This window comes from Penaeus vannamei, chromosome 20 (genome assembly GCF_042767895.1).
Source record: "Penaeus vannamei isolate JL-2024 chromosome 20, ASM4276789v1, whole genome shotgun sequence".
NCBI lineage: Eukaryota > Metazoa > Arthropoda > Malacostraca > Decapoda > Penaeidae > Penaeus > Penaeus vannamei.
The window spans coordinates 10,369,916-10,382,991 of NC_091568.1; the positions used below are offsets into that span (position 1 = coordinate 10,369,916).

Sequence of the window (13,076 nt, forward strand, 5' to 3'; positions counted from 1 at the left end):
TGTTATCTATAAAAGTTTTTGGTGGATTTTTTCAGGCATTCTATTAATAATTCACGGTTGGAGTATAGCTTAACTATGACATCAAAGAAAACGAGTTATATTTGGCAATTTTAAAGGGTAGACTCAAATAAAACTTCCAAAACTGGACATCAGAAAGTTGTGATGGATTTTCCATCCTCACAGCCTTCCAAAACGACAAGCAAACCGTAACCGATAACAAAACAACAGAACTAGATATATCAAAAGAGAATAACAAGCTTTTATTATCCTAAAAGCTTCGAAATCCAAACTTCAGATCCGTCGGTGGCGCTTTGGGCATATGCCAGCCAGGCTACGAAACGAAGCCAGGGCTGTCCGAATTCCTCGTGCCTTGTGTGGATGGCAAGTGGATACATCCGAAGGGAGAGGATGGGTCCCCTCTTAAGTGCAGCCCTACGTGCTTCCCGCCGTGCCTTAATGGGGGTACGTGCACAGCTCCTGGAAAGTGTACGTGTGTAGAAGGTACGATTGGATGCCGCTGTCAGCACTTCCAAGTGGGCGATGTGGAGTGTGGAGCGCCCGAGGCGTCTGAAGGGGCAGAGCTGATCAAGTGGAGGTAAGAGAAGTGGAGTATTTCACTTGATTATCTATGTATTTATATTATTTTTGCTATCTTGTAGTGGATAGTATGTGAAACAATGACAAAAGCAAAGTCCCGAGTGCGCTTTCTCTATTCTTATCATTATTACTACTACTGCAACTGCTACTATTATTGTTATTATCATTACTTAGCGATAATTCACATTATATTTCTCTGTCTGCCTCCCTCCCTCCTTACTTTCCCCGTCAATCCCTCATTTCTCCTACCCCCTCCCTTCTTCCCTATCCTCCCTCTCCCTCCCTTCTTCCCTATCCTCCCTCTCTCTCCCCCCCTTCTTCTCTATCCTCCCTCTCTCTCCCTCCTTTCTTCCCTATCCTCCCTCCCTCTCTCTCCCCTCCTTTTTACCCCCCTCTCCCTTTATCCCTCCTTTCCTCTCTCTCCCTCCCACCCATCCCTCCCTCCCTTCTTCTTCCTCTCCCCATCCTTCCTCCTTCTTTCCCTCTCCCTCCCACTCTCTCCCACAGCAATGATATGTACGGCCTTAGATGTATCGGCAACCAGGTGTTCCCGGGACGTTCCATAGGAGCCACAGCCATCCTCGTCTGTTCAAACGGTGCCTGGGTATCTCCTGAAGAAGGTCTCGACTCCTCGACCTTAGACTGCGGACCCTTCTGCGAAAGGCCGTGCAGGTAGGTCGAGGGAGGAAGGGGCAGGAGAGGGAGGAAGGGGCAGGAGAGGGAGGGGGGAAAGCGTGGGGAGGGAAGGTGGGAGATGGAAGAGGGTGGAAGGGGCAGGGGGTGGAGGGTGAAAGAGAGAGGGAAAGGGTGGTGGGAGTGAGGGGGGAAGAGGAGAGAGAGAAATGGAGAAGGACTGGGTGTAAAGAGAAAGAGAAGGAGAGTGGGAAAGGGAATAAGAGTGGGAAGGAGAGAGGGATTAGCTGGAGAGAAAGGAAGAGGAAAAGAGAGTAAAAGGAGATGAAGAGGAGGGAGGGGGAGGAAGGTAGACGGAGCAGTGGTCCCCGACCTTTTTCATTCCACGACCAATACGTAATAATCTCCAAGCCATGTTCAGTGTCTGTCACATTTTCAGATTCAGTCATTTCTAGTTATGAATAGTTTAATGGTGTTAGTAACATCAGGACAAGAACGCTTTATGGAAAAACTCCCAATTTAATATGTGATAATGATAGTTAAATATATTTACTGTAGGTGAAATAAAAGTTTACTTCGTCATAATTTTCATATTACTCCATGCCCCCCCCCCCCCAGAAAGTACCCCGTAGCCCCCAGGGTAGGAATTAAGGATTATATGGTAATCAGGAGGAAAAAGAAAAAAAGATGTTGACAAGTCTTCTTTTTTCTTTTTTCATGTCTGATTGCCTGTGTATGAACACTCTCGGTTGTGAAATTCGGGAGGCGAAATATATGTGCGTGTGTATACCTACAGAACGCGCATGTTTACATAATAATCTCCCGTATACCATAAATGTAATTACAAATATTCACTCACGCTTACACACACACACACCAGCACGCACGCACGCATGTACACACACACACACACACATAGACACACTCACACATACACGCACACACACACACACACACACACACACACACACACACACACACACACACACACACACACACACACACACACACACACACACACACACACACACACACACATCGATGCGCGCCCGCACTCTTTCACACACATTTAAAAACGCACGCATACACAAATACGCACACACACACAAATATGGTGAGCACATGGCAATAGTCCTACGCACATACAAATACACGTGCATCCACACACAAATATACTAGATAAAGACCTATCCCAAACCTATGTTGTTACCCCTCATCACCGTGGCCAAGTGGGTTAGGGCGCCAGCTTAGAATCCGCGATCGCGAGTTCGAATCCGCAACGGAGCCTCTGAATGCCACCTCGTCCGGTTCTGAAGCATATGGAAAGCGGTTTGCCCGGGCGGAAGAAAGCAAGTCATCCAGATTGCAGTCGGGTTTGCCTTTTTATGTATTTATGTGTCTGACCTTCTAAACTGAACCATGTGTTACTGATAGGTAAAAGTAAATAAATAGATAAAAAACTAAAAAAATAAATAAATAAGCAGATAAATAAAAATCCTCGTGTAGGACGTCAAAACAAGTCTTCATTCGGCAGTTATGCTTTCGCTAAAAGAGGTTATTCTGGAAAGCAACATTTGCGAGAATTATAGTCTGAAACAGCACACGAGTAGAGGAAAATGGACCATAACTAGATGGCTCGTCAGCTATTTTTGCCGTTTAAGAATTCCCAGTTTTAACCGACTAATATATAATGATCTCCTTGACCCTGTTATGTATCTGTCATCTTTCTAGATTCAGTTGTTTCTAGTTTGTGATAGTGTTATGCTGCCAATACCTATAAAACAGGAACACTAAATGAAGATTCCAATTTGTTGATATGTGAGTGAAAATTATCTGCAGGAACTATAGGTGAGACAAAATCCAGTTTGATTCCAAGTCATAATTTTCATAATGCTCCTTGCCCCCTCCCCCCCCCCCCCACACCCCGAAAATATCCCATGACCCCCTTGAGGGCCCGAGAGGCAGAGGTTGGGGGGTAGGGCGTGAGGAGAAGGGGAGGGACTAAGAGTGGGAATGAGAGAGTGATTAGGTGGAGAGAGAGGAAGAGGAAAAGAGTGGAAGAGAGGGAGAGGATGAGTATGGAGGGAGGAAGGGGCGGGAAGAGGGAGAATTAAAAGGAGACATAGATGAATGGTTCTGAGAAAGATGAAAGGGGGAGGGAGATATAAAGGGAGGAGGTGAAGGTGGTAGAGAGAGGGAAAGAGAGGATTAAGGAAAAAAGAAGAGAGGGAAAGGGAGAATATTTGGGAAAAAAGAGGTCAAAGAAAAGGAAACAGAGATAGGGGATTAAACGAGAGGGATAGCATTGTAAGAAGGATAATCATAATGATAATCAAAATGATAAGCATCATCATCACTCACGCCATTTTAAGAACAATATCACAGTTTATATTTCAGTGATTTTCAATTTAACAGCATATCAAAAGTAAGAGATTATTATTTTTTTCTTCTTTTCATTAATTATAAATATATAGCTAGAAGAAATTCCTTATTATTTCCTATAGCTTAACCTGTATTATGATTGTAATTAGCAATAATTTCAAATAAAAAACTTTCATTGTCAATTTACTTTGCAAAATTGACAGTTCTTTACATAATCAATTACTTCCCATGATAATGATTGTAACAATATAAACAGCAATGATAATAATAATAATGATAATGATACTGACAAAGATAATAGTAATGTTGATGATAATAATAATGATAATGATATTGACAAAGATCATAGTAATGATGATAATGGCAATGATAATAATGATAATAATAACAATAATGATATTAACAATAATGATGATGGTAACAATACTAAAGAGGGTAGTAATGCTAGTATAAACAATAATAACAATGATGACGATAATGATAATCATACTACTACTACTACTGTATCTACTACTGGTAATGATAACAACGGCAATAAGATTTCATCATTAGTGATGATAGTAATAATGATAACAATTATAATGCTATAGTTGATAATGACAATGAGATTGATAATGATGATAATGCTATTAATATCAAGAAGAAGAATGGTGATTATTATTATGATAGTAGAAATAATGATAATAATAGTTATGATTATTATCATCCGATGATAATAGTGATAAAATATCATAATTATTATATTGATAGTAATGATGACAATGACAAAAATATTAATAAATGTGTTAATGATAATAGTCTTAATAATTATCAATGATAACAATAACAATAACGATAGTGAGAGTAATGATATTGATAGAAATGATAATTATAGTAATAATGATAATGATGATGTCAATTATAAGAAGAATTATAGTAATAATAGTAATATTAATAATGATAACAATGATAGTAATAACAATAATGATGATAGTAATAATAATAATGATAATAAAAAGAAGAATGAGGAGGAGGAGGATAATATAATAATGATAATAACAATCATCATGAAAAGTTATCTTGCTAACAAACATAAATTCCATATCGGAGGTAATGATAATGACGGTAATAACAATGATAATGATAATATAACGATAACCAATTATATCGTAACTCACTATAATCACGAGAAACTCACTCGTGGGAAAAGAAAAATAGAGGTGTGATAAAGGCTTAATTAGGAAACGTAAACTCTTTCAAGACATCACAGCTTTGTCTTCTGCATCAAAGGGGTTTATTAATCAAAGGAATTTCTGCCTTGATATTACGGTGGTTTTCCCTCCTAATTCGGTGTCTTTTTGAGTATTGTTATTCTTATTATTATCGCTATTAGTAGTACTACCATTCTACTACTACTATTATCAGAACTACTACTACTGCTCCTATAACCGCCACTACTGCTACTACTGTTACAACTACTATTACTGCTAATATAATTACTACTACTACAGTTATAACTATTACTATTATTATAACTACAACTACTATTATAACTAATACTACCACAATTATAACTACTGCTACTACTATAACTATTACTACTACTATTATAACTACTACTATTACTGTTATGGCTACTACTCCTATTTAACTACTATTACTACAACTACTACTATTACTACTACTACAACTACGACTATTACTACTACTTCTATTTATTACTGCATTCTTTACTACTACATATTCATACGTAATCGATACATTTTTTCGCTTGAACAGTAACTTACTCCTTTATTTATTATGATTTATTGACCTTGTGTTTGTCCTTCATCCTCTTGGCACCTCTGTCTCTGTCTTCTCTCTCTCTGTTTTCTCTCTCTCTCATTCTCATTCTCTTTCTTTCTCTCTCTCTCTCTCTCTCTCTCTCTCTCTCTCTCTCTCTCTCTCTCTCTCTCTCTCTCTCTCTCTCTCTCTCTCTCTCTCTATTCCCCTCCCCACTCTCTCTCTCTTTCTATTTATCTATGCCCCTCTCCCCATCCACCCCTCTCTCTCTTTCTCTTCCTCTCATCTCCCTTTTCTCCATTCTTCAGCAACGGCGGGACATGCGTAGGAACCGACGAGTGCCAGTGCCAGCCGGGGTTCGGGGGTCGCTTCTGCCACATCAAGGAGTGCCCGAAATCCTATCCTGCGGTCGAACACGCTATCTATACGGATGTGTGAGTGAGACGCAAATCTATCCAGTTGAACGGGAGCTTTTTACGTTTATGTTTCGTTTTCCTTTTTTTCCTCACGTTTTTTTCTTTCTTTTCTGTTCTTTGATTGTAATTGGTTTCGTTTCTGTGATGGTAATTGGATATTATTTTTTTATGATTTATTGTGCATTTTATTTTCAGCTCTGGTCTTTTTGGATAGATATCCTAACAAAAAATAATAGTGTGAACAATCCTGAGATAATGTTTCTATTACGAAATTTAATAGTACTAATGACAATGATAATAAACAGATGTATAACCACTCGTATACACAAATGGATATACAAATATACTGATTTTTTTTCCAGCGGGAAAGACCCCGATTCCGAAGAATTCATGATTTATATCGAATGCGAAGAGAACTGGTCCTTGCCAAGCGGACACCTTGGCAAAGCGACCCTGCACTGCTCCAACGGCCAGTGGGTGGTTCTGACGGAGACCCAGGAGGACAACGAGAACCTCCGCTGCATCCAGGTGCCGTGTGACCTCGAGTGCCAGAACGGGGGCCGTTGCCTGGGCGAGAAGTGCCAGTGTCCGGAGGGGGTCGAGGGAGAGAGCTGCCAAATCCGCCTGTGCTCTCAACCTCTTCCGAATCTTGAGAGTGCTTGGCTGGATCAGAGGTGAGGGTCTTCGTGTGGTGTGTTAGGGGGTAGGAGAGGAGCGTAAATGCAAAAAAAAAAAAAAATCTGATTATATACACACACACACACACACACACACACACACACACACATACATATATATATATATATATATATATATATATATATATATATATATATATATATATATATATATATATATATATATATATATATATGTGTGTGTGTGTGTGTGTGTGTACTGTATATGTATATCATATATATTCATATATATATATACATCTGTGAATCATATCATAACCATACCTAACTTTTTCCCTCCTCTGTCTCTTCCTCGCCATCTTCCTCCCCGCCGTCCTGCCCATGTCCTCCCTCGCCCCCCTGCCAGCCGCTTCCCCCAGCTCTTCTACAAGTGCCTGCAGAGCCACGCCTTCCCCTCGGGGCTGACGGAGGTTCAGGTTCGGTGTGTCCTCGGCTCCTGGACCTTCGACGATCACGGGACCGAAGTCGCAGAGAAGGAAATCGAGAGCTGCGTCCCCGCGTGTTCGAAGGGCTGCCTCAATGGCGGCACGTGCTGGGCTCCGGATAGGTGCAAGTGTCTCAGAGGCTTCACGGGGCAGCAGTGCGAGATCGTGGTCGATGCTGAGCACAACTGCTATTATCCGCTGCCTCGAGTGCTCTTTGCTGAGGTGGTTTCGAGGTGAGTGGACGAATAAAAGCGAAAAATTGGACGAAAAGCATACAAACGATAAAACGAGTATAAGGATAGAAATGCAAAGCTAAAAGAAATAGAATGCAAACGATAAAGGCGGAATGGGAGATTCGATTTGGTTTTATCGTCTTGCGAGAGTTACAGGCTGACTCGAAATGTCACGATTCATTTTGTCGAGTTTATTTTATCCTTTCCTAAATTTATCTTAATCTATCCATGTTCTTTATCTGTCTTTGTCTTCTTCCTTGGCCTCTTTATGTTCCATCCTAGTTCCGTAATTTATTCATATATATGGATATTTTTAGTAAGCAGCTGGACATCTGATATGGCAAACCATTCTCCGCAAATGAATTATCATATACAGTAGGAAATTGAAAAAAAAATTAACCGATATGAAAAGATAAATCTAGATGAATGAACGGATATATATATATATATATATATATATATATATATATATATATATATATATATATATATATATATGTGTGTGTGTGTGTGTGTGTGTGTGTGTGTGTGTGTGTGTGTGTGTGTGTGTGTGTGTGTGTGTCTATATATATATATATATATATATATATATATACATATATATATACGTATGTATATATACATTATATTTATATACAGTATGTATATATATATATATATATATATATATATATATATATATATATATATATACAGTATATATATATATATATATATATATATATATATATATATATATATATATCGATGTATAAAGCAGATTTTTATCAAAAAGATACACAGAAAGACATACAGTGTAGACAAGTCAGGTAGGCAGACAGACAGATGCACAGCTAACTACAGTGCTGCCGCTGACATTTCCACAATACAGCTAGACGTAAGAGTAAAAACTCATTTCCCTCGACAAAAAAAGGACTTAAAAATCGCTAGATATGGAATATGTATTCCAAATTCTCCCGCTAGGTGGACTTCAAAATAAATAAATATAGGGTAAACATACAGAATTCTGCAAGATCAAAACTCAAAACCTCTATATATAGCGGGAAAAATCGCTAAAGTGGACTTTAAAATCTAAAACTTTCCCCGATAGATCAAAACTCAAAACCTTTAAATCTAGCGGGAGAAAATCGCTAAACTGGACTTAAAAATCTAAAAAAAAAAAAAAGAAATCCTGCTAGATCAAAACAAAATCTAGTGGGGAGGAAAACCGTTAAAACGGCAACACTAGCTAGGTATATAAACCACACTTCAGCGAAACTCCCATTAACGAAGCCCTTCTCACCTGCACAGCGACACCCAGCCCAGGATACAGTGCTACGAAGGGTACAAACTACCTTCTGGGAGAACTCAAGCAAATTTCAGTTGCAACATCCACCAATGGATTCTTGAGGGAGAGACAGAACCCAAGGACACTCTGACTTCTCAGTCATGCTTTCCGGATTGCAAAGGCACGTGCAAGGGCAAGGAGCGTTGTGTTGCCCCGATGACATGTGGATGTCGATTCGATGAAGAGGGGGTTGGTTGCAAGCAGATTGAGGGGTTCCAGTGTCAGGAGGAGACGCTGCCTGTTATTGCAAATGCGATTGTGTGGTAGGTTGTTATTCTTGTTATTATTTTTGTTGTTGTTTGTTGTTGATATTATTGTTAGTGTTGTTGTTATTATTAGTAGTAGTTCTAATAGAATTACTTGTTATTATTACCATTCTTATTATTGTTATTTTTTTATTAATATTATTCTATTTGCAGTTGTTGAGTATTTTGTTTGTTTGATTCTCTTGCGGAAGTTTTATTCTTGTTTTTTATCATTTATTTTCGTTTTATTTTTATTTTCTTACGTTCTCTTATTTACTGTTGATATTGTCTTTGTCTATAATGTGTTGTTTTATGTTTCTAGATTTGTTTCCAGTATTATTTTATTAGGATTATATCATTTTGATTGTTTCTCTCATTCATTTATTTATCTGTTTATTCAATGTACTGCTGTTAATGTCTTCGTCTACAGATTTCATTTATTTGTTTATTTTGTCTACTTATTAGCTAGAGTTTTGTTGTTATTTTTATTCATTTTGTCTTTGGTTTTGCTTTATATCTGTTTTGGATTATTATTAACGCTGTAGTTTTTTCTAACACAAAATAATCATAATATCTCTTCAAATCCGAAAGAGAAGTAGAGTAAGAAAGATAAATGGACAATAAAGATAGAGAAGGAGAAGAACAGTACAAAATATATAATTCCTTTCACCCTAAACCCTAGTACTTTTTTTTAAATAGAATACTAAGATAATTAAACGTGGGCGTTCTCTCCGCATCGCCACAAAGACTAGAAAACGTTTGTGGCTCGAGGGTCTTTCCAGCAATTAAAATAGTTCACCCTGGAAAACGTTTTCTGCATGTCTAATTAACTCTCTTCCCATGCTTTAATACCTTGAGAGGGGAGAGAGAAACGTTTTAAAAATAGAGGCGCAACGTTACGACGCGCTGTACTTTGTAATTAGATTAGGGTAATGAATGGGTGTAGAGATCGTGACTTTGATTAGTCTTCTTTGTGAGGGAATTCAGGTTGAAATGTTAATGAATAAGTGAGCAGGTTAACTGATCAATGGAAAAATATATTGCAAATTCCAATCAAATATATGCTTCAACAAAATAAGTCTTATTTCATAAAGAAAAAAAAAAGCGTTCTAAAAATGTAGGAATATGATTAAATATTCCGATAATTAAAATTAGAACAATGGACAATATGATAATGTCATCTCGAGAGCAAATCACAAGCATCACCAACAAAGAAAACCACATTAACCGTCCATTAATCCCACAGACCCATTAATCCACAAACCCATTAATCCACAGACCCATTAATCCCACAAACCCATTAATCCCACAGACTCATTAATCCCACAGACCCATTAATCCACAGACCCATTAATCCCACAGACCCATTAATCCCACAAACTCATTAATCCACAGACCCATTAATCCCACAGACCCATTAATCCCACAAACTCATTAATCCACAGACCCATTAATCCCACAGACTCATTAATCCCACAAACCCATTAATCCTACAGACCCATTAATCCCACAGACTCATTAATCAAACAAACACATTAATCCCACAAACCCATTAACCCCACAGACCCATTAATCCCACAAACCCATTAATCCCACAGACCCATTAATCCCACAAACCCATTAATCCACAGACCCATTAATCCCACAGACTCATTAATCCCACAAACCCATTAATCCCACAGACCCATTAATCCCACAGATTCATTAATCAAACAAACCCATGAATCCCACAAACCCATTAATCCCACAAACCCATTATTCCCACAGACCCATTAATCCCACAAACCCATTAATCCCACAAACCCATTAATCCCACAGACCCATTAATCCCACAAACCCATTAATCCCACAAACCCATTAATCCCACTGACCCATTAATCCCACAGATTCATTAATCAAACAAACCCATTAATCCCACAAACCCATTATTCCCACAGACCCATTAATCCCACAAACCCATTAATCCCACAGACCCATTAATCCCACAAACCCATTAATCCCACAAACCCATTAATCCCACAAACCCATTAATCCCACAAACCCATTATTCCCACAGACCCATTAATCCCACAAACCCATTAATCCCACAAACCCATTAATCCCACAAACCCATTATTCCCACAGACCCATTAATCCCACAAACCCATTAATCCCACAAACTCATTAATCCCACAGACCCATTAATCCCACAAACCCATTAATCCCACAAACCCATTAATCCCACAAACCCATTATTCCCACAGACCCATTAATCCCACAAACCCATTAATCCCACAAACCCATTATTCCCACAGACCCATTTATCCCACAAATCCATTAATCCCACAAACTCATTAATCCCACAGACCCATTAATCCCACAAACCCATTAATCCCACAAACCCATTAATTCCACAAACCCATTATTCCCACAGACCCATTAATCCCACAAACCCATTAATCCCACAAACCCATTAATCCCACAGACCCATTAATCCCACAAACCCATTAATCCCACAAACCCATTAATCCCACAAACCCATTATTCCCACAGACCCATTAATCCCACAAACCCATTAATCCCACAAACCCATTATTCCCACAGACCCATTAATCCCACAAACCCATTAATCCCACAAACCCATTAATCCCACAAACCCATTAATTCCACAAACCCATTATTCCCACAGACCCATTAATCCCACAAACCCATTAATCCCACAAACCCATTAATCCCACAGACCCATTAATCCCACAAACCCATTAATCCCACAAACCCATTAATCCCACAAACCCATTATTCCCACAGACCCATTAATCCCACAAACCCATTAATCCCACAAACCCATTAATCCCACAGACCCATTAATCCCACAAACCCATTAATCCCACAAACCCATTAATTCCACAAACCCATTATTCCCACAGACCCATTAATCCCACAAACCCATTAATCCCACAAACCCATTATTCCCACAGACCCATTAATCCCACAAACCCATTAATCCCACAAACCCATTAATTCCACAAACCCATTATTCCCACAGACCCATTAATCCCACAAACCCATTAATCCCACAAACCCATTAATCCCACAGACCCATTAATCCCACAGACCCATTAATCCCACAAACCCATTAATCCCACAAACCCATTATTCCCACAGACCCATTAATCCCACAAACCCATTAATCCCACAAACCCATTATTCCCACAGACCCATTAATCCCACAAACCCATTAATCCCACAGACCCATTAATCCCACAGACCCATTAATCCCACAAACCCATTAATCCCACAAACCCATTAATCCCACAGACCCATTAATCCCACAAACCCATTAATCCCACAGACCCATTAATCCCACAGACCCATTAATCCCACAAACCCATTAATCCCACAGACCCATTAATCCCACAAACCCATTAATCCCACAAACCCATTAATCCCACAGACCCATTAATCCCACAAACCCATTAATCCCACAAACCCATTAATCCCACAAACCCATTAATTCCACAAACCCATTAATCCCACAAACTCATTAATCCCACAGACCCATTAATCCCACAAACCCATTAATCCCACAAACCCATTAATCCCACAAACCCATTAATCCCACAAACCCATTAATCCCACAAACCCATTAATCACACAAACCCATTAATGCCACAAACTCATTAATCCCACAGACCCATTAATCCCACAAACCCATTAATCCCACAAACCCATTAATCCCACAAACCCATTAATCCCGCAGACCCATTAATCCCACAGACCCATTAATCCCACAAACCCATTAATCCCACAAACCCATTAATCCCACAAACCCATTATTCCCACAGACCCATTAATCCCACAAACCCATTAATCCCACAAACTCATTAATCCCACAGACCCATTAATCCCACAAACCCATTAATCCCACAAACCCATTAATCCCACAAACCCATTAATTCCACAAACCCATTAATCCCACAGACCCATTAATCCCCATTAATCCCTGCCACCAGGTGCTACGACGCCACCGTCCATTGCCTCAAGGGTTACAAGATGGCATCCGGCAAAGGCACTCGCGCAAAACTCGAGTGCCACCGAGGGAAATGGAGCCACGCTGCCTTGGGGGAGGGCTGTGTGCCTCATTGCTCCGCCCAGTGCCAGAATGGGGGCGTCTGCAAGGCCCCGGAGTTCTGCGAGTGCCAGGATGGGTTCTATGGATCAGAGTGCCAGTTGGTGAACTGCAAGGGAGTGCCACCCGCCCTGCAGAACTCCGATGTGTGCCACGAGTAAGTTGGAAGGGGAGGGGGGGGGCAGGATAGGCGTAGGGGGATACAGTAGAAGTGGAGTAAAAGTTGGATAAAAATTCCGTGTAAAAGTAGC

At 39.6% G+C, this 13,076-nt stretch overlaps 1 protein-coding gene across 1 annotated transcript in view; it reads left to right on the forward strand.

Annotated features, from left to right (window-relative positions):
* The window catches only part of LOC113812693 (neurogenic locus notch homolog protein 2), a 36,081-nt gene that overhangs the window by 4,784 nt on the left and 18,221 nt on the right, over positions 1-13,076 (forward strand). Inside the window, exons 5-11 of the mRNA XM_070134989.1 lie at positions 296-595; positions 1,105-1,269; positions 5,682-5,807; positions 6,152-6,463; positions 6,834-7,145; positions 8,436-8,735; positions 12,710-12,982. Of these exons, the coding sequence (XP_069991090.1) occupies positions 296-595; positions 1,105-1,269; positions 5,682-5,807; positions 6,152-6,463; positions 6,834-7,145; positions 8,436-8,735; positions 12,710-12,982 (1,788 nt within the window). The remainder of the gene's footprint in view (positions 1-295; positions 596-1,104; positions 1,270-5,681; positions 5,808-6,151; positions 6,464-6,833; positions 7,146-8,435; positions 8,736-12,709; positions 12,983-13,076) is intronic.